General features: G+C 45.4%; 2 protein-coding genes and 1 long non-coding RNA gene across 5 annotated transcripts in view; 2 read left to right on the plus strand and 1 right to left on the minus strand.

Moving 5' to 3' along the window:
• Positions 1-22,264, minus strand: part of SMAP1 (small ArfGAP 1) — a 365,489-nt gene that overhangs the window by 332,233 nt on the left and 10,992 nt on the right. The gene's annotated exons all lie outside the window — the stretch shown is intronic.
• Positions 14,566-15,297, plus strand: LOC143807890 (uncharacterized). The gene is made up of 3 exons (XR_013221828.1): positions 14,566-15,015; positions 15,106-15,166; positions 15,242-15,297. It is a non-coding gene; the product is annotated as an uncharacterized LOC143807890 (long non-coding RNA).
• LOC143807889 (uncharacterized) lies at positions 15,615-18,294 on the plus strand. Its single transcript, XM_077289946.1, has 3 exons — positions 15,615-15,721; positions 15,881-16,037; positions 16,792-18,294. The coding sequence occupies exons 2-3, from the start codon at positions 15,910-15,912 to the stop codon at positions 18,038-18,040; spliced, it is 1,377 nt and encodes a 458-aa protein (XP_077146061.1). The 5' UTR covers positions 15,615-15,721; positions 15,881-15,909; the 3' UTR covers positions 18,041-18,294.

A 22,264-nucleotide genomic window follows, 5' to 3' on the forward strand; every position in this document is an offset into this window, starting at 1 on the left:
GTAAAAACTCTTGGCGCTGAAGCTAGACCGAACGGCAGACAACGAAACTGGTAATGAAGGACTTTTCCTCCTTTTTCTACTGCAAACCTCAGATATTTTTGGTGGTTTAGGCAGATAAAGAGTGCGTATTACCACGTTCCTAAGTCTAGAGTGCACATAACCACTCCCCTGTCCAGGAGGGGAATCGTAGATTTTATCGATTCCATTTTGAATCGTTTGTATACTACCCAAGAGTTTAGGTGTTTGAGATTTATGATAGTTCTTGACTCCCCCGAAGGTTTTATTATAGAGAATAGGCTTGAATAAAATCCCTGTCCTATCTCTTGGGGAGGTACAGGGACGATCGCAGCTGTTTTAGCAGATCCTGAATATCTACCCACATGGGCGATGTTGCGGTGAGATGGGGGCTGGAGATCAGGAATTTTTGTGGGGGAGGAGAAGAGAACTCGATCCTGTAACCCTGAGCAACTCTAGTTGTAACACCCATGGGCTTGTAGTGATCTTTTGCCAGCCTCCCGAAAACCTGGTTAAACGCCCCCCCACTCTGGTGGCGTCATTTTCTGTGGTAACTCGGTGTTGAACCTGAAAAGGTGGAATCTTTATTTTTGGTTCTAGATTCTCCACCCTTTGGGTAACTCCACCTGCCTTGTTTCCCTTTCCCCCTATAGTCACTTTTTTGATTAAAACGTGGTCTCCGAAAGGGCTGAAACTTTCTGCGTTTGTCCTCTGGGAACCCCTTTTTATCATCTGACGCTTTCTCTAAGATGTCATCTAGTACCGGACCGAATACTCTTCCCCCTGAAAATGGTATGGCGCAGAGCTTATTTTTGGAATGTACGTCCCCGGACCAGTTCTTGAGCCAGATGGCTCTTCTGGCCGCGTTTGATAGGGATTGATTCCTGGCCGTAAATCTTACTGTTTCTGCCGACGCGTCTGCTAAGAAATCTGTACCCATTTTAAGGAGGGGAAGGGATTTTAATATTGTTTCTCTAGGGGTTTTAGAGGAAAGCTGGTCCGCTAGGTCGTCCACCCATAGGTGCATAGACCGTGCTACTGAGGTTGCTGCTATGTTCGCACGCATTACAGCTGCTGAGCTCTCCCAGGCTCGTTTTAGGAGACTGTCTGCCTTCCTATCCATAGCCTCCTTTAAGTTAGATGAGTCCTCAAAGGGTATTGCAGTTCTTTTGGAGACTCTGGCTAAGGGAATGTCTATTTTAGGGACATCCTCCCAGTCTTTGACCTCCGCTGGATCAAAAGGGAGGCGTAGCTTAAAGTCTTTAGGAATGATTAGGCGTTTTTCCGCCTCCTCCCATTCCTCCAGAATCATTCCACGAATATGAGCGTTGACGGGAAAAACTTTTGAGGTCTGGGCTCGTAATCCGCCAAACATTTCATCTTGGATTGAACAAGAGGCTGGCGGCTCTTCAATTTGCATGGTGTGCCTTACTGCGCCCAGGAGCTCGTCCGTGTCCGCAGAGGAAAATAAGTATTTTTTCCCCCTGCCGGGAGGGTCTTTAAACTCTTCATTCTCCAGCTCTGAATCGGACAAGGCCCCTTCAGATGTAGAGTCCGAATCCCTCATTCTCTTCTTATCTGGTTGTGATGGTTGAGGGGTCATCAAGCCAGAGACTGACGCCTGTACCTCCTCCCTGATAATAGCCCGCATGTTAGACATGAGAGAGGCCTGCTCTTCGCCCAGTATGCGGTTAGTGCAGGGCTCACACAGGGGTTTCTGCCATGTGTCCTTTAGTTTAGTGGAGCATAAAGGGCACTTCTTACATCTCCCTTTCTTAGCTGCGGCGGTGGAGGCTACCTATAATAACAGAAGCGGCCCTGTTTTAGAAGGAGGTAGAAACAGCGGGGAGGTAGGCATTAACAGTTGCCCTCTGCAGGGGGACTTACGTGCGCCTGATTATCACCCTCTATCCTGGCGGAATCCTCCATCTCGGATATTGCAGGATAGGGGTCTACCTACTCCCATTACCTTATATCCTTTCCTGGCGTTGGAGCGCTCGTGCTCGCCGGCATGCCCCGGAAGTGCTCCGACTCCGTAACCGGAAACAGACGCCGACCCCGCCTGACTCAACCCGGAAGCGGCTACTCCGGACTTCAGCGTGCGGCGCCGCTCAGGTGATGCGGTGCTGCGGTGAGCCGCCTGACCGCCTCATGTCACAGGACGGATCGGAGAAGTTTCAGCGTGCACGGACGAGAGCCCCCCCTGGGAGGAACGTCCGGCAACCCCAGGAGCAGCGCTACACTGGGTAGGCTGAGGGACCCTGTGTCGGGTTTCAGCGCACGGGGTTCTTGTAGCGGGAAGGGTAAACAGGGCCTAGACCCCCCGATCCACACTCCCCACGGAGCTTGCCGGAGTCTCGCAGTTCCTATCCAAAGTGGGACAGGAAAAACACTGAGGATTGGTAAGGGGAGGGTCCTTTTATACTCGTGGTTTCCTGTCCCACTGTGGATAAGAAGACAACCTCCATGGTGCTGTCAGGTGGATGACCTGGAAATAAACTTTTATTTTTTTTTCTTCACAAAATAGATTTTTTAGCCCCCAGTTCTGTATTTTCACAAGGGTAACAGGATAAATTGGACCCCAAAGGTTGTTGTCCAATTTGTCCTGAGTACGCTGATACCCCCATATGTGGGGGGGAACCACCGTTTGCGTGCATGACAGAGCTCGGAAGGGAAGGAGCGCCATTTGGAATGCAGACATAGATGGATTGGTCTGCAGGCGTCACGTTGCATTTGCAGAGCCCCTGATGTACTCAAACAGTAGAAACCCCCCACAAGTGACCCAATATTGGAAACTAGACCTCCCAAGGAACTTATCTAGATGTGTTGTGAGACCTTTGAACCCCCAAGTGTTTCACTACAGTTTACAACGCAGAGCCGTGAAAATTAAAAATCTTTTTTTTTCCCACAAAAATAATTTTTAGCCCCCCAAACTTTTATTTTCCCAAGGGTAACAAGAGAACTTGGACCCCAAAAGTTGTTTTCCAATTTGTCCCAAGTACGCTGATACCCCATATGTTGGGGTAAACCCATGTTTGGGCGCACGGGAGAGCTTGGAAGGGAAGGAGCACTGTTTTACTTTTTCAACGCAGAATTGGCTGGAATTGAGATCAGACGCCATGTCGCATTTGGAGAGCCCCTGATGTGCCTAAACAGTGGAAACTCCCCAACTCTAACTGAAACCCTAATCCAAACACACTCCTAACCCTAATCCCAACGGTAACCCTAACGACACCCCTAACATACCCCTAACTCTAATCCCAACCCTAATCCCAACTGTAAATGTAATCCAAACCCTAACTTTAGCCCCAACCCTAACCCTAATTTTAGCCCTAACCCTAACTTTAGCCCCAACTCTAACCCTAACTTTAGCTCCAACCCTAACCCTAACCATAACCCTAGCCCTAACCCTAGCCCTAACCCTAATGAGAAAATGGAAATAAACACATTTTTTTAATTTTATTATTTTTCCATAACTAAGGGGGTGATGAAGGGGGGTTTGATTTACTTTTATAGCAGATTTTTATGATTGGCAGCTGTCACACACTAAAAGACACTTTTAATAGCAAAAAAGTTTTTGCGTCTCCACATTTTGAAACCTATAATTTTTCCATATTTTGGTCCACAGAGTCATGTGAGGTCTTGTTTTTTGCGGGACAAGTTGACATTTTTATTGGTAACATTTTCGGGCACGTCACATTTTTTGATCGCTTTTTATTCCGATTTATGCGAGGCAGAATGACCAAAAACCAGCTATTCATGAATTTCATTTGGGGGGGCGTTTATACCGTTCCACGTTTGGTAAAATTGATAAAGCAGTTTTATTCTTTGGGTCAGTACGATTACAGCGATACCTCATTTATATCATTTTTTTGTGTTTTGGCGCTTTTATACGATAAAAACTATTTTATAGAAAAAATAATTCGTTTGACATCGCTTTATTCTGAAAACTATAACTTTTTTACTTTTTTCACTGATGATGCTGTATGGCGGCTCGTTTTTTGCGGGACAAGATGAAGTTTTCAGCGGTACCATGGTTATTATCTGTCTTTTTGATCGCGTGTTATTCCACTTTGTTTGGCGGTATGATAAAAGCGTTTTCTGCCTCTTTTTTTAATTTTTTTTACGGTGTTCACTGAAGGGGTTAACTAGTGGGACAGTTTTATAGGTTGGGTTGCTACGGACGCAGCGATACTAAATGTGTACTTTTATTTTATTTTGTATTTAGATAAAGAAATGTATTTATGGGAATAATATTTTTTTTTCTTTATTTAGGAATTTTATTTTTTTTTAACACATGTGGAAATTTTTTTTTTTCTTTTTACTTTTTTACTTTGTCCCAGTGGGGGACATCACAAGATCGCTGATCTGACAGTTTGCACAGCACTGTCAGATCAACGATCTGACTTACAGCGCTCCTGGCTTATCAGCGCCTGCACTGAGCTCGCGCTTGGTAAGCCACCTCCCTGCAGGACCCGGATGCAGCCCCGTGGCCATTTTGGATCCGGGGACTTCAGGGAGAAGAGGTAAGAGATCCGAGGGTCTCAGGGAAGCCCGCAGGGAGCCCCCTCCCTGCACGATGCTTCCCTATACCGCCGGAACACTGCGATCATGTTTGATCGCAGTGTGCCGGGGGTTAATGTGCTGGGAGAAGTCCGTGACCGCTCCTGGCACATAGTGCCGGATGTCAGCTGCGATAGTCAGCTGACACCCGGTCGCGCTCCCCCCGTGAGCGCGGCCGATCGCATATGACGTACTATCTCGTCGGTGGGATTTAAGGCCCACCCCACCTCGACGGGACAGTATGTCTTATGGGATTAAGGGGTTAAGGTTCCTGAAGGTGTGAAAATGACCTCTGCAAAGTAAATAGAGTTTCTGACTGACAACTTTCTTCCATGGTATAAAAAGCAGAAACGTGACTTCAGGAGCAAAATCATCTTCATGCATGACAATGCACCATCTCATGCTGCAAAGAATACCTCTGAGTCATTGGCTGCTATGGGCATAAAAAGAGATAAACTCATGGTGTGGCCACCATCTTCCCCTGACCTCAACCCTATAGAGAACCTTTGGAGTATCATCAAGCAAAAGATCTATGAGGGTGGGAGGCCGTTCACATCAAAACAGCAGCTCTGGGAGGAGATTCTGACTTCACGCAAAGAAATACAAGCAGAAACTCTCCAAAAACTCACAAGTTCAATGGATGCAAGAATTGTGAAGGTGATATCAAGGAAGGAGTCCTATGTTAACATGTAACTTGGCCTGTTAGGATGTTTTGGAGTTAAATAGCTTTTTTGTTCAGTGAATGTGACCTCCTAATGCTGCAAATTCCACAAATGAGCATTTTCAGTTCTTTAAAACATATCAAATGTTTAGAAATTCTACTGTGCCTAATAATTCGGAACAGTGCATTTTGAGTTTTTACTCATTTTGGAGATTATCATTGGGAGGTTTCTGCAATAAAATTCGATGTATAATCTAACGGGTCATGACTTTTATTAGACTGACTGTTATTTGCACCGGCCATTTAGGAAAATCCGAGAAAAATAACATTTGCATAATAATTTGGAACATGGCGTACAAAGTAGAGAGAAACTTGAACATCTAGTTGGCAAGGCGACATACATGGAAATCCATTCCACTTCCCTTGTGTCTGCCTCTGTATTTGCACCCCCTCTTCTTCTAATGTACATTGTCTTTTGTGATTTTCTCTACACAAACTGTTAGTGATAAAGACAGTCAACCTTTAATGGAGTATATGATGGTAAATATACTCCGATGCATGGCTACATATGACATTGTGAATTGGTCAGGAGTTCTTTTTGCATCTCATTTGCCATTTCCAATTTGCAATAAAACTTATTGAACCATTAATGGTCATCTACCATTATACTCCATGAGCCTCCTGAAGAAGCTTTATCCGGAGGGGGAAACGCGATGAGGCACAATATACACACACTGATGTTGCACTTTGGCTCACACCCTGATTGGTTCGTTTTTCTCCCACATTATCCTCAGTGGACACAGACATCAGGAGATCCATATATCTGACTTTAAAAAAGGTTCATTGAAGGGGTTAGCAGTAGTAATTAACAGTACAGTACTAGCCCCCATATATAGGTGGAAACACTTAAGGGGGAAATATTTTTGTATATTTGGACACATTTTGCAGTTTATTTCCTGAAGATTCAATTTTTATGCCTGGAAAGCATATGATACGCGAGACCAGTTTTGATAGTGACAGTATTGTATTGGTGCATGTTAATACTTTTAGCCCTCTTTTTGTTATATTATATTTTGGTGTATAGTATTTTTAATATTTGATTAATAAAAGACGTTTTTAAAGGCATATTTATGTAAAAAAAAATAATTTATGACCCTCATTCATGTTTTTAGGCACAAGACAAGTGACTGACGGATGAATGAGGCATAAGTAACAAACTGTAAAAATCAGGAAATAGAAATATTGGCATGTACATTGGTAATAATAATAGAAGCAAGTTTCTCCTGAGTTCCAAAAATTAACGGATGTAATCCTGCTTGTAGATATTAACCATTACAGCTGGTTTCACGGACAGGCAGAGGGTCTTCTGGTTCTAAGGAGACTATGGTCCATTGGACTGCAAATTACGGATGTGTTCCATTGGCCTAATGGGGAGATCTGTGTCCCAAAAATATCCAGGATCATTGCAATAATTGGAGAACTGTAATTTTAATTTCTGCCAACGTGACACTAAATCCGGACAACTGCTGGTTTTATGAAAAAAGTGCCGAGTTAAGCAGAGGAAATTAGGGTGTCTGCAGACTGGCATTAGACAAGTGTGGATTGGCTCCACAAGCCAATTTACGGTCATTTAAATGTTAAGAGAGGCCGAACACACAGCGATGCACATTGAATGATCGTCAGCTTGTGCTGTGTGAAAAGATTATCATTGCTCTCGGCAGAGCATGCCACTTTACAAAAGATGATGTGCTGCCGAGAATGAGGACTTTTAAGCAAACTTAATGAGGCTGTACAAACCGGTAAGCAGTGACAGGATTCGGCAACCTGAAGCGCTTGCCAAAAATGGGTACTGGGCTGGACAACCCCTTTAAGTACTCCGATAAGATTATTCCCCTTAGTAGTGATGAAGAGCAACTGATTTAGGTTAATGGGCACTTTTCAATAATGCCTGGATCCCATGTAGAGATCAGTACATGTGCAACGCTGTCCTAGGTGAGTATCTAAAAAGACAGAAGATTTCCGCTGCATCATTTGATTTCGCAGAGACCACATGGCCATTAACCATAAGCAATCCATTTGCAATCAAATCTGATGAAAAAGGTCAGGCTAACTATGGCTAGTTTCATACTAGCATTCGGCAGGGCGGTGGATGAAAGTCTTCTTCCTCTGGTAAGTTCCACCCACTGTCGCACCTCTTCCTTCAGCTCCACCTATGTCTGCATGCGTCCTGCGTACCCTATCTTTAACATTGGGTACACAGGCCATGTGCATGCCTCCGCATGTCGTTTTGACCCTGCGCCGACCGCAACAAAATGCAACATGCTGCGTTTGACGCAGGTCAGTGCAGCGTCAAGACGATGCATGCGGAGGCATCCGCATACATCTGCATGGCCTGCATATCTAATGTTAAAGATAGGGTATGCAGGACGCATGCAGTCAAAGGCGGAGCTGAAGGAAGAGGTGCGGCAGTGGGCGGGGCTTACCGGAGGAACAAGGATTTCATCCGCAGCCCTGCCAAATGCTAGTGTGAAAGTAGCCTAAGACATCTGTGAATAAGACTGGTTGCAGGTCTCCTGACCTGAATTTGGAGGTCTGCAGACCCATAGCCAGTCAGTGCATCATGGTCTGTTGCACACGGTCATCCGAAGAGGCTTCAGGTCAAGTGTGGATGAGTGCTGAACTTTACGGAGCAGACATGTCATCATAGTGAATGAGGGTAGGAGATGCCCAGTATTTACATTCGCTAGTCTGATCTGTAAATCAGACCACACTAGGGCATGCTGCGATCATGTCCCATGCGGACCTGGGGTCCACACGGAAAATTCACATATACACTACCACAATGGTCTGTGTGCTGTCAGTGGGCAGCCTGTTGCACACACAGACCACCCATAGTGCACATACATTATCATTTGGACGTTAGACCGCTTGATACTGTGATCTGAACAGTGTAAGTAGACTTTTGGATACAAGTATACAGATCCCCATGTCACATGATGAACCCTGGTCATGATGCGGTACACCATAATCCGGGAAGACAGACATTATTTACACATCATCACAAAGTGATAACCGAGTAGGTAAGATCAAGTAACAACCTGCAGTGCGAGAAGGAAAGGTTGTCCAGGGCCAGCAAGAAGTCACACCGGAGAGCAGCCAAATGTTACATCAAGGAGGATGGGGGACTGGAATAAGGCACATGTATGAATCGGAGCTTGTGGGATGAAGACTATGGGATTAGCAGGTCACATAGAGAACATCAATCGATAAATAATTTACACAATTAGTTTACCATGTCTCCTTTTTTGGTCTCTAAGACTCAAATCTCCACTTTGGAAAAACGTAACTGTTGCCGGAACCCTCATTATAACTTAGAGCATATTGCAATGCGGCCTAGAGTCAGCGGAGTCATTAGGCTTTATTAAGGCAAACCTGCAGTGACACTAAAAACACCACGCAGATATGTGCCACGGTGAATCAGATCTGTTAGCGGCCACCACCGAGACCCACTTCCCTTAGGCTAAGTTCACATTAGCGTATCTGTGCGCAGCGTATTATCTGCATGCGCAAACGCATGCCACAACGCATTTAAACGCATGCTTACGCTGAGCTTTCTGTCCGCATCAGCTTACGCGTGACGCCAAAAAAGGCTGCGTGTGCATGCATTTGTATGCGCTTTTGGCTGCGTTTGCATTCAATATGCGCATGTGTTCAATATTTCCAGGAGGGCGCGTCTCAATGGACGTGTCCTGGACATGCGCAGTCTGAAATACACAAGCGCATCGACCACATGCGTATGCATGTCCTTGCGTACCAATGCGTTCCCATAGACAGTAATGCATTGTTTTGACGCACTCATCCGCATGCACGTGCCTGCGCCTCAAAAAATGCAACATGTTGCATTCGCCACACACCGCGAAACGACATGTGTACGCATCCGCAGACAAACTGATGCCAACGCATGTCCCTGCGTACACAATGTTAATTATATGTACACAAGATGCATGCGGATCGGTACGCAGGTATACGCTGCGCACAAATACGCTAATGTGAACCCGGCCTTACACATACAGAAAGCACAGAACTGAGCTGGCTATAGGCTGCAATCCTATTAATCTAGCAGAACTTTTTCCTCCAGTTTTGGATAACATAAGTGTAATATGCAGCTTTTACACAGGGCTGCGTATTCAGCCAACAATCTGAGTTAATGCAATAGGGCTTCTGAATCCTCACTGGAGGCAAGTACACCGCTCAATAAAGACCTTTACTGCCCACGCTTATAAAGGAAGCTCTACTGACAGCCATCCTGACAAACCGGTTGAGCACACTTCTGGGAAGCAGCTACCGAGCGGTAATGTACATTCCACGTATCACACGTGGAAAATACGTAGCAAGCGATCATACCACTCTCTATACCAAATTATATACTCAAGTTTGCATTTCTATTTTTATTGAGTAGTAAATGGCTATAAATCTGTAAGAATCCTTTTCATTGAGTCTCTATTATACGCAGTATTATAAATAGCAGTCTAATAATACACATCACCCAAAGGGCTCTGTTTAAGAAGACGCCATTTAGGAACACGGGAAGAGAGCAGGACAGGGACTACGTAGATCTATTCCCTGCGTCTACTAGGGTCATGGAGCTACATGTGACCTTCGTGCTATCGGGACCTCACAAGATACTATTGCCCAAGGCGGCATCTTCTTATGGCTTAGGAGACGGCTACACAAAGTTCAGTCTTACAGCTTGCCCTTTTCACAAAGTAATGTCAAACTTTCCCTCATTATATAACACATTGGAGGGATGATCATGTACCAAATGTTGAGTAACTAAAAGAGGAAATCTCTGTAATTTCCCCTCCAAATACTGATTCACTGCTGCATGGCAATATCATAGCTTGGGTGGGCATTCTGCATGCTTTCATGGCAGACCACCACAACTATGACTTTATTAAACATACCGACTGAACCGCAGTCCTTACCAGGGGCAAACCATGTATAAAAGCGAGGAGGAGTAATGTAGAGGCATTCAGCATAAGCCAAAAGTCATCCTTTTACTGGATATTTCAATATAAGCGGAGTACCACTGCGGTCGGCGGCCATCCCAACTCCTATACTGTGGCTGCCTCAGCTGTGAAGTGAGAACGCCCCCTGGAGTGCACTTTTCACAGCTGTAGGTGAAGCCCGGCATCATTTTATTCTAGTCCAGCGCTATGGGCTAGCTGCAATTTCTCACTATCACCTGTAATACAGATCTGAATGAAGCAGAAGCAATAACATAACTGCTCCGCTCAGATCACAGTAGTTACTGGTAAATCTAGTGATGTGCACTCACCGCTGGATGAAGTCAGCCCTGGTACCCAGAACTGTGCTTGCCACTCATTACTGCAATCTGAGAGGAGCAGTCACAACAACATAACTGCTCTGCTCAGATCAGTGTAATTAACGGTGAGCACAGGTTGAAACACCAGGACATCATCCAGCAGAGAGTACACATCACTTGATGATATCACAGCTCCAGCACTGGTGCCACGACCTCTGCTCTCTGGTAATTAATGTGATCTGAGTGCTGTAAATACATGACTGCTCCACTCAGATAACAGCAGTTGTCCGCAGAGCTGTGTATCTAATCCTATCATGTGATACACGGCTCTGCAGACTGTATCTAATTTTATATGATACAATCAGCAGAGATGTGCATCTAATCCTATCACGTATGATGCAGTCAGCACAACTATGTATCTATTCCTTTGTGTAATACTGACGGATGAACTGTGTAATCACTGTGATCTGAGCTCTGCAGCCACAATTATGACTGCTCACCTCAGGTCTCTGTAAAGACCAGTAAGAAACGTCAACTAACAGTTTAAGCGCTGCCAGTAGTCAGTGACACTGTGACTGTGATCCTAAACAAAGACCCCAACAGGTTTTAAAAGTTGAATAGTTACTGCCATTTATTTCTGCACGTTTTTGGGTACAATATAGAAAACCTATTTATACTGGATTGTATGACCCACAAAATCAACAATACTGGATACTGTTGTCTGTTCTTGGACTAGACTCACCATATCTGATCAATTTTCTGGCAGCCAATTACACAGACCGTAGACTGACATTGGTCGGACTAGATAGAATTAGTACTATATCTGAACATGTGAACCGCAACCTTAGGCGTCATTCAGAAAACTACAGGGCTTATCCAATCCGCTATGACGTTAATCACAAACAGCACACGGATGTCAATGCTTAGTGATTATTTAAGGACCCATAGTCTTGTATGGGTAAATCTAAAAAAAAAAAATGTTTTTTTTTTTGTTGCAGACTGTCTGTAAAAATGTAACACGGCCATATGAACAGGTCCATAGATTATAATGAGTACACGTGAAAAACACACCGTACATGAAAAATTGAGGCCTGAATGAGGCCAAAGACCAAGTACACACTGCGTCTGTGCACTGTCGGGCGCAGAGACTCGGGAGATGAAATTCGCCCGACAGTGGCCACAATCTGGATGGATGGATTAAAAAAAAAAACAAAAAAAAATTGTTTACTCTACTGGCCCAGTGTATAAGAAAGCACAGACTGCTCCAGTTTTCCATAAGTATATTTAAAAGAAAAAAAAAAAAAAGAAAAAACCACAACAGTATAGAGACACATTCCTGCCAGACAGAGCCAAAGGAATGATGCGTTTGACAGCCAAAGTTCCCGCAGGACACTGTAGGCTAGGTGATTGCGCACTATTTCCTATTACTTTCTGTGCAGTTTGTGCTTACTTACAATGTTGATGAAGCACATGGCCTATATACTGGTTTTTTTTAACAATATTAAAGAAGCTCTTCCAAGTTTTTTCCTTTAATAAATTTATGTTCTATGCTCTGTGTGTGAGTCAGAAGTCTCTTTCAAAATGTAAGACTACGGTTCTTCATTCTGATGCTCCATAGATTGTAAAAGGTACACATGCAAAAGGAGTAACCAGTCACGGCACACGTAGGGGATACCAATAAATATAAGTATTAGGTATAAAGTAATGTGCCGAAATATATAGATTGAATTCTTATGGAGAATGGTTCAGAACAATGGAAGTTATAGGCCTACAGAAAACAATGTACACCAAGAACCTTGATGTATTAAAAAAGTAACGTTTCATTAAAGAATAAATAAGTTTATTTTTTAAATACATAATTGTTCTTACACTGTAAAAGCCACGTCTGGGTCATGCAGAGCGCAGCGTGACCCGAAGGAGCCTGAAGAGCAGTGATGTCACTGAGAAGAGGAGCAGAACAGAGCAGGACATCGGACAATGCAACGGTAAGTGGGAAGAGGAGTAGAACGGCTCTGGTCACCAGAGAAGGCAGCGGTAAGTGAGAAGAGGAGCGGAACGGTGCTGGTCACCAGAGAAGGCAACAGTGATAAGAGGAGCGGAACGGTGCTGGTCACCAGAGAAGACAGCAGTGATAAGAGGAGTGGAACGGTGCTGGTCACCAGAGAAGGCAGCGGTAAGTGAGAAGCGGTGCAGAACGGTGCTGGTCACCAGAGAAAGCAGCAGTGGGAAGAGGAGCGGAATGACACTGGATCTCAGTGAAGGCTGCATTAAGCGAGTAGAGGACAAGAATGGTACTGGTCACAGGAGAAGGCAGCGGTAAGCGAGAAGAACATAATGACACTACACTGGAACCCAGAGAAGGCTGCAGTAAGTGAGAAGAGGAGGGAAATGGCGCTGGGTCCCAAAAGGAGTGGAATGGTGCTGGACATTGAAGAGAGCAGTGGTAGGCGAGAATATTTATGCAGAATACATGCACATATACACAGATTTGGGGGGGAACTTCATGGGAGGGCTTCTTTAAGGTTGAGGTCCACTTAGCTATTGCGTTTGACATCTTTAATAAAATAATTGAACCCTCTATTATTATAAGCAATAAAATCAACTGATCACATAATTAAAGGGAACCTGTCACCACGTTTTTGGAAGATGGGATAAAAATAGCGTTAAATAGGGGCAGAGGTGGGCATTACATTAGTGTGTTTGTTATGCGTTTATTACCCACCTAAGTTGCCGAAATACCTTTGCAAAGTCTCCGTTTTCGCCTGTCAATCAGGCTGGTCTGGTCAAAAGGGCGTTGTCTTCCCCCAGATTTTGCGTAGTTTTCCGTTGGTGGCGTAGTGGTGTGCGCATGCCCAAGGTCCCGAATCCTCTGCCAGGGGATTTAAAAGAGCGCGCTGTTCGTTTTCATTGGTGATCGGTGGGCGCGGCCATCTTCCTTTGGCCGCGCGTGCGCAGAAGCGGCGCTCTGCTGGCCGCGGCTTCAGGAAAATGGCCGCCGCGATATCCATCTGCGCACGCGCGGCATCCCGCGGCCATTTTCCTGAAGCCGCGGCCAGCAGAGCGCCGCTTCTGCGCACGCGCGGCCAAAGGAAGATGGCCGCGCCCACCGATCACCAATGAAAACGAACAGCGCGCTCTTTTAAATCCCCTGGCAGAGGATTCAGGACTTTGGGCATGCGCACACCACTACGCCACCAACGGAAAACTACGCAAAATCTGGGGGAAGACAAGACGCCCTTTTGACCAGACCAGCCTGATTGACAGGCGAAAACGGAGACTTTGCAAAGGTATTTCGGCAACTTAGGTGGGTAATAAACGCATAACAAACACACTAATGTAATGCCCACCTCTGCCCCTATTTAACGCTATTTTTATCCCATCTTCCAAAAACGTGGTGACAGGTTCCCTTTAATACAATGCATACTGCCATGCGAAAAAAAGAACAGAAGACAGCAAACCCGGAATGACCATTGGTATGTAATGTAATTTCTCTACTGTCTATAATGCTCAGATAATCGGATGTTATACTATTTTTACCTTCCAGAACCACTTCCACAGCGGAACATTAATAACTGGCAACAAGGACCATTATCAGCTTCCTGCAAACAGCGCCTGACACAGCCTACAAGTATGTTTTTCCATGACCCAGTAAGTGAAGCAGTGATATAACCGGAATAATAATCCTGTATACAAGGAAACCTGCTTAGTCCTCCCATGAAATAAAGCAAGGAAGTCTAAGACGCCGTTCACGTTCAACCTTCTGCACGGAAAATTGACATTACAGTCAGAAAGTGCTTCTGTTGTGGGATATTCTAAGGTTTGTGGATTCTGGTACAAAGTGTTTAAAGAGCAACAAAACATATATAAGAATGCAAAGCCCCTGCTTCTCCCAGTGTAATTACCTGCACTGACATCAGAACGTACAGATGATGGCAGTGAAAGGGTCAGAACCTGTGTCCACCTCTAAGGCCGCTTTCACATTTGCGGTTGTGTCCGCAGCGTTTCTTCCGCAAATATCTGCATGCGTTGTGTATTCCTATCTTTAACATTATCGACGCATGCGTTTTTCTATGTTCGCGTTTTGCCGCGTTTGACGACGCATGCGTCGTCTAGCCGTCTGCGTCTTGGCGCGGAAATGCAACATGTAGTAATTTTTAGAGGCGTCATTTTGCCGCCTGGAAACGTATGCGGCTGATTGCGCAAGGTTTGCGCCCAAAAAACGCATTGTAGTCTATGTAAACGCATGCGTTTTTCAGTACATGCGTTTGCTTGCGTTTGCCGACGCATGCGTCTCAATTGAGAAAAACATGTCTAGACACTGATAAGCCACCCCCCACATACAAGGTGATAAAGGGAGGGTGTGGACAGTTGCAGGTCACTACTCATCAGACTGCCTTGCAGACGAGACGCCCCACAGCCCCTTGGAGCAGCAAACAAGCCTCAGAACTATGTGAGTATATCCTATCCAATGCATTTCTTTTCTATAATCTGTGTCTATGTGCCCTAATTTATGTCATTCCTTTCTTTCTGCACACATCAGAATGTCTTCTTCTTCTGATGAGGAAACGCCTGGGCCTGCACAAGGGGAACATGTCAGCGAAGTGAGTATTCACCTCCTCAGATTGTATTCACTGTCACATCTACACATATGACAATGTATATTTTCCCTTTTTCAGACCACTTCTTCTACAGCGGAAGAGACTGGGCAGGAGACTGGGCAGGAGCAGCGTAGTCATGGCCGGGCAACACGGCGGCATCGTGTAAGTATAGCTGGCTGAATGTGTATTGTATCCTCACTTTATAATTCTGGAATCTTCATTTCTTTCTACTTCTCTCTTTCTTTCCCTTTGGCTTCAGCACCAGTGTTTTTTTTTTTACTTCAATATTCATGCCATTCCTCTGATTCTGTTTTCTGTCTTCCGTATGTGAACGCCTCCTATATTAATGTACTTTTTGTTGTTAGGTTCCAGAGGAGGATGAGGACCTAATTGAGAATGAACACCTCATCTCCCTGGTTCACGAGCGAGTCGCATTGTGGGACACCCGGGATCCACTGCACGCCAACAATGTGACGATCCGGAGGCTTTGGAATGAGGTGGCTGCAGCGTTGTGGGATGGCTGGGCCAATGCCCCGGCTCGGGTCCGTTCTGCATTTGGTAAGTATCGCAATGCAGTGTGATGTAGTCAATACCTTGGCCATGCTCACACAACTGTGTATGATGTGAGAAAGTCATTACTTTTTCACAGCACATACAGTTGTGTGACCATGGTCAAAAGACCATTGTCCTAACTATTATGTTTTGTTTTGCCAACAGTGTCAAAAGTGAAAACACATTGGAGATCGATGAAGGACCGCTTCAACAAGGACCTGCGCCAAGAGAGCCGGCTTCCAAGTGGTTCTGCAGCAAGGATACGCAAATACAAGTACCACCGCATCCTTGCGTTTTTGAGACCAGTCCTTGCACGAAGAACGTAAGTATATTGGTTAAAAAAGAAAAAAAAAAGTGGTGTATAATGCAATTTTTTGTGGGTCATTATTTCAAATCAGTATTTGTAATCCAAAACCTTGAGTGATTGATAGATGCAGCAGTGGGGTACGTGTTCTTTGAATACTTTCCCTCACATAGTTCCTCTCCAGGTTTTGGCTTACCAATACTGATTTGAAATACTGAGCAAATACTGAGAGTGTGACGGCAGCCTGCACAACAGATCTATACTCAGCAAGTTAGGTGTCAGAAATAATGAATTCAGGATGCCAATGGCTCCTCAATTCATTTTTCCTGACACTTGTCCTGGTGAGTATACAGGTGGCTTGTATGTCCTCTGTCGTCAATTCGTATTTCCCATCAGTATTTGTAATCCAAAACCTTGAGTGATTGATAGATGCAGCAGTGGGGTACGTGTTCTTTGAATACTTTCCCTCACATAGTTCCTCTCCAGGTTTTGGCTTACCAATACCTTGTATAGAGATATGGCTTGTATTGCCTCCATCGTCTCTTCATAGTTTACATCAGTTTTTTTAATCCCCAAGGACTGGTCGATGCATGCAGAAGTATAGCATGTTGTTTTATGAAACTTTTATTCCTACTGTTGAACTCCTGGCTTGCAAATTCTGATGTAAAATTCACTACAAATAGTAGTGTGACCTTTCCCTATCTGAATGTGTATCTAACTGTTCAGTTATCTTTTTGTAAAGGTTTTGTAATATTTTTTTTTTTTTCCGCAGCACTTGGAGCTCCACTGTTGGCCCAGGTTCTGGAGCGGTCCTTCATCAGTCAGCCACGGACCCGTCCCAGCCATCCTCCAGCGCTGCAGCAAGTGGGCCTGCCACACAACCTGGAGACCAGGAAGCTGGTCCATCAGATGTTCCCCTTCCCCAGTCCTCTGCCTCTAGCCAATTTTTTATGGGCTCCTCCCGGCAGCGGCAGAGGGCCGCGGACAGGTCACTCATGCCCGAGTTTTTGCACTTGAGCTCGGTCTTCCATGAGGGACTCAAGGCGATGGGTGACCGACTGGATACTGCCATTAGTCATATGAGCACACGTATCCAGGAGGTAACCACAGCCCTTGCCCAAGTGAAAGCCGACCTCCAGAGGCCAGCACATCATTTTTTTAATCAGATAGAACAGGGCATGTTGGAACACCTTAGTCCTGAGCTCCAGATTACTGTTATGCAGGCCTGCAATGCTGCTTACGTGCAGGCTATGCAGCAGAGTCGGTATTTTCAGCAGACAGTGGGGGCATTTCCAACAGTGCCCACACTGTCACGCTTTACATCAATGCCGACATCTGCTGCATACCACTGCACGGCCACCTCCATTCCAAACACTTCCGGACCATATTATAGCACCACCACCATGCCCAGTGCAGTGGGTCAGCCCACCGCCACCACCATGACAACTGCTGCTCCTGCTTGGGCCTCCTCCACTGCCACCAGCATGCTGCTGCCGCCGCCGGACCCTGCCCTGGCGTTCCCTGGCACCACCACCAGACTGCCGTTGCCGGACCCTGCCCTGGCGTTCCCTGCCACCACGACAAGACTGCCATTGCCGGACCCTGCCCTCGCGTTCCCTGGCACCACCACCAGACTGCCATTGCCGGACCCTGCCCTGGCGTTTCCTGGCACCACCACTACCAGACTGCCGTTGCCGGACCCTGCCCTGGCGTTCCCTGGCACCACCACCAGACTGCCATTGCCGGACCCTGCCCTGGCGTTTCCTGGCACCACCACTACCAGACTGCCATTGCCGGACCCTGCCCTGGCGTTTCCTGGCACCACCACCAGACTGCCGTTGCCGGACCCTGCCCTGGCGTTCCCTGCCACCACGACAACGTGCCCGCGCAAAACAAGGAAGGGGAAAGGCAAAAAAAACACAAAAAACCATAGCTATCCCTCCCCCCTCACCTCCCAATGTGTCTGTAATGTCTGGTTTGTCTCACCCTTCCAGTGTGTCTCAACCCTCTCATGTGTCTAGCCCTATCCCTGAATATCCTGACCCCAGCAGTTTCATTGCGCCTTCTCCTGCCACCCCTATGTCGGCTACAGTAAGCCAGACCTCACAACTCAACACCCCACAATATCGGCACTCAACCCCAAGCAGGCGCAGTTAAGTTTTTGGTTTGTGTGTGTTTAATAAACCTGTGTTTTGCCCCAATAAGGTTTGGTTAATTGTGTATTTCGCCGCCGTCACCACACAGCATGCGCCAATAACAAATTATGCGTCAAACACTTTTTTGGGGGCCACCTCCAACCTCCAGTACCTACTTAGCAGAACACTGAAGCTTGGTGTGTGTTTGGTTGAGAGATATGAGGTTGCCCCCAAAAATAACACTTGTATTTTCTCCAAAAACAGTTCTTTCTGTTTACTCCGTGACTTTTGGTCGCACACAGAAGACAAAATGGTGGTAATACACAGCACAACTATACTCAACAGGTCGTGTCTTATCAGAAACATTATTTATGACCCCTGACCTGCTGATTTTAGAAATGCATTGTATTACCTCCATTTTATCTTATTGGTACATATACATATATTTCACACAAAGTGAAGGAACAATGTACGTCATATATGGCATATCTATACTCACCCGGACAAGTGTCAGGAAAAATGAATTCAAGAGCAAATAGCATCATGAATTCATTAGTTCAGACACCTGACTTGATGACTATAGATCTCTGGTGTAGGCTGCCGTCACACTGTCCGTATTCGCTCTGTATTTTACAGCACTATTTGTAAGCCTAAACCTGGAGTGGAACTATGTGAGGAAAAATGATAATTACTTACGGGTAATTTGATTTTCCAGATCCATGACAGCACCGGTACATGAGAGATGGTCCCGCCCCCAAGAACAGGAAACCTGCATAGGAGATAAAAGATGGGGGTGGCACCTCTCTCCTCAGTTTGTTTACAGAGAATGTAAGGTAACCGCTATGTTAGTTTTAGGCATATAAAAAAATTATATTTAACTCTAAGACTATTTATCTATCGTTATGTTAAGTGGTTATTACCCCATCTTTCATTTGTGTCTTTTTTTTTTTTTTTTTTTTTGAGATTTTTTTTTTTTTTTTTGTGAATCACACACCATCACCAAGATAGGGCGGGAACTAGAGCGGTGCTGTCATGGATCTGGAAAATCAAATTACCCGTAAGTAATTATCATTTTTTCCCTTCCCCATGACAGCACCGGTACATGAGAGGAAGAAATAGAAAGAACCTCTAGGGTGGGACAACGGCAGATAGTACTTTTCTACCAAAGGCAAGATCTGATAGCCCTAGATTTAATCTATAATGGCGGAAGAAAGTAGAGGGTGAAGACCATACTGCTGCATTACAGATTTGCTCTATCGATGCATTTGCCCTCTCTGCCCAAGATGTGGAAATAGCCCTGGTAGAGTGGGCCGTAACACCAGGTGGAGGGACCTGTCCCGAAGAGGAATAGGAAAGTGATATAGCCATACGGAGCCAACGTGCAATAGTCGATTTTGTGGCCTTTTTTCCCCTGTTTGCCCCCTGAAAGGAGACAAAAAGGGCTGAAGACTGTCGCCATGGTTTTGTCACTTCTATATATTGAAGAAGGCAACGTCTGACGTCCAAGCAATGGAAGGTTTCTTCTCCCTGGGATTTTGGATTGGCACAGAATGAAGGCAAGATTATCTCCTGGTCCCTGTGAAATTTCGAGTTGACCTTATGTAAGAAGGCTGGATCAGATTTTATAATTACCCTATCCTCCAGAATTTCCGTATACGGAGGGTCAATAGATATAGCCTGAAGCTCACTAATGCGTCTGGCTGAGGTAAGGGCAATCAGGAGAACTGTTTTTAGAGTTAGCGCTTTTTCCGATATGGAGGAAAGAGGCTCAAAGGGAGAGGAGGTCAAGGCGTTTAAAACTAAATTTAAATCCCAGGGAGCGACCTTTGGACGAGGTTTGAATGGTCTGGCTGTAAAGGAGGCCCGAATGAACCTACACACCCAGGGGTGATCAGCCAATTTTTGGTCAAACAAGGCGCTAAGCGCCGAGACTTGCACTTTTAGAGTGCTGGTAGATAATCCCCTCTCCAGACCCTTTTGGAGAAACTCTAGGATTTCAGATATAGGGACCTTCTGAACGGTATCAGTTATCCCTCGGCCTGAGAATTCTAAAAATTTCCCCCATACCTTTTGGTATTTATCAGTTGTGACTTTTTTTCTACTGGACAGTAGAGTAGTAATTAACGGATCCGAGAACCCCTTTGCTAGCAGAAGTCCCCTCTCAAGTTCCAAGCAGTGAGGTGTAGGCTGTGAACCTGAGGATGTGTCACCGGACCCTGGTGCAGAAGGTCTGGGACCTCTGGAAGTATCCACGGGTCCGAGATGGACATACGTCTGAGCCAAGTGAACCAAGCTCTCTTTGGCCAGAAGGGTGCGATTAAGATTATGCGTGATTTCTCTTCTCGGATCTTCTTCAGGACTGTAGGGATCAATGGGATCGGGGGAAACGCATAGGCTAGTTGGAATTTCCATTGGTGTAGTAACGCATCTACTCCTTCCGGGTTCTCTTTCGGGTTTAGAGAGTAGAACCTTTTTACTTTTCGATTCTGCCTTGTGGAAAAAAGATCCACTTGAGGAAGCCCCCAGACTGCACAGATTTCTCCAAATATTCTTTGATTTAGCGACCACTCGCCCTGGTGCAGGACGTGACGACTCAGAAAATCTGCGACAAAGTTTTCCGACCCCTTTAAGTGCGTACTTGTGAGGGATAAAAGGTGGTTTTCGGCCCAAAGAAATAGTCTTCCTGCTTCTTCCATTAGGGAACTTGATCTGGTTCCTCCCTGTCGATTTATATACGACACCGTTGTGCTGTTGTCGGACAATACTACTAAATGTTTTCCTTTGAGATCTTCTTCTGATTGAAGAATTGCTTGCCTTACTGCTGTCAATTCCCTCAGGTTTGAGGAGGCTGATTGCATCTGTGCATTCCATAGACCCTGTAGGATCCGATCTGACAGGTGTGCTCCCCAACCTAATGGGCTCGCATCTGTGGTCAGTATCACCGGATTCTGGATTGACCATGGGACCCCTTTTTTTAGATTCCCGGAATCTAGCCACCAGCTTAGAGAGTCCCGGACATGTTGTGACAATACGATTTTTCGGTTTAGATTGTAGGGTATTCTTGTTTGTTCTGACAGGATCTCCCACTGTAGGTCCCTTGAATGAAGTTGTGCCCATTGGACCGCCGGAATTGTTGCAGTAAGCATGCCTAGGAGGGACATGGCTTCCCTCACCGAGACGTATTGGGCCACCTGTATTTGTGTTATTCTTTGTTTTATGACCTCGATTTTCCTGTCTGGAAGGATACAGATCTGTTTGATTGAATTTAATTGGATCCCCAGGAACTCCTGTATCTGGGCCGGAATCAATCTTGATTTTTTTAAGTTTATTATCCACCCTAGTTTGGTTAGTAGCTGTCGTACTGTTGTAACTGCTTTTATGCAATCTTCTTGATTGTCTGCTATCAGGAGGAAATCGTCTAAATAGGGCACTAGCAGAATGTTTTCTCTCCTTACGAAGGATGCTACTTCCGAAATTATTTTTGTAAAAATACGAGGAGCTACCGATACCCCAAAGGGGAGACATTGGTATTGTAGATGGGTGTAGACCTGCCCCAGCTGCACTACCAACCTCAGGAATTGTTGATGCTCTCTGCTGATTGGCACATGATAATAGGCATCGGTAAGGTCTATCACTGCCATATAACATCCTGGATACAGCAGTTTTACCGCCGTTCTCAGAGTCTCCATTTTGAATTTTTCTACTCGGATGAATTTGTTTAATTCTTTTAGATTGAAAATAGTTCTTAAAGATCCATCCGGTTTTGGAGTGAGGAAAAGGGTGCTGTAAAATCCCCTTCCTATTTCCTGTGAAGGTACTCTTACCAGGACTTTTTTGTCTAGAAGAAGACGAACTTCTTTTTCGAGAACCAACTGGTTCTTTTTGGCCACACGAGTAACTTTTATTCGGTGGGGAGGAAGGGAGATGAAATTTAACCGCAGACCGTCTGATAACAAGTTGATTATCCATTGGGACGGCTGTAAGGTTACCCACTGATGGACAAAAAACCGTAACCTTCCTCCCACCTGGAATATGGCGTCATTGTTTAGGATCTGGTTTTGGGGGTTTATTGAAAAGAAACCCTCTTTCTCTTTTCTCACCCCAGGGTTT

This window comes from Ranitomeya variabilis, chromosome 2 (assembly GCF_051348905.1).
Source record: "Ranitomeya variabilis isolate aRanVar5 chromosome 2, aRanVar5.hap1, whole genome shotgun sequence".
Taxonomy (NCBI): Eukaryota; Metazoa; Chordata; class Amphibia; order Anura; family Dendrobatidae; genus Ranitomeya; species Ranitomeya variabilis.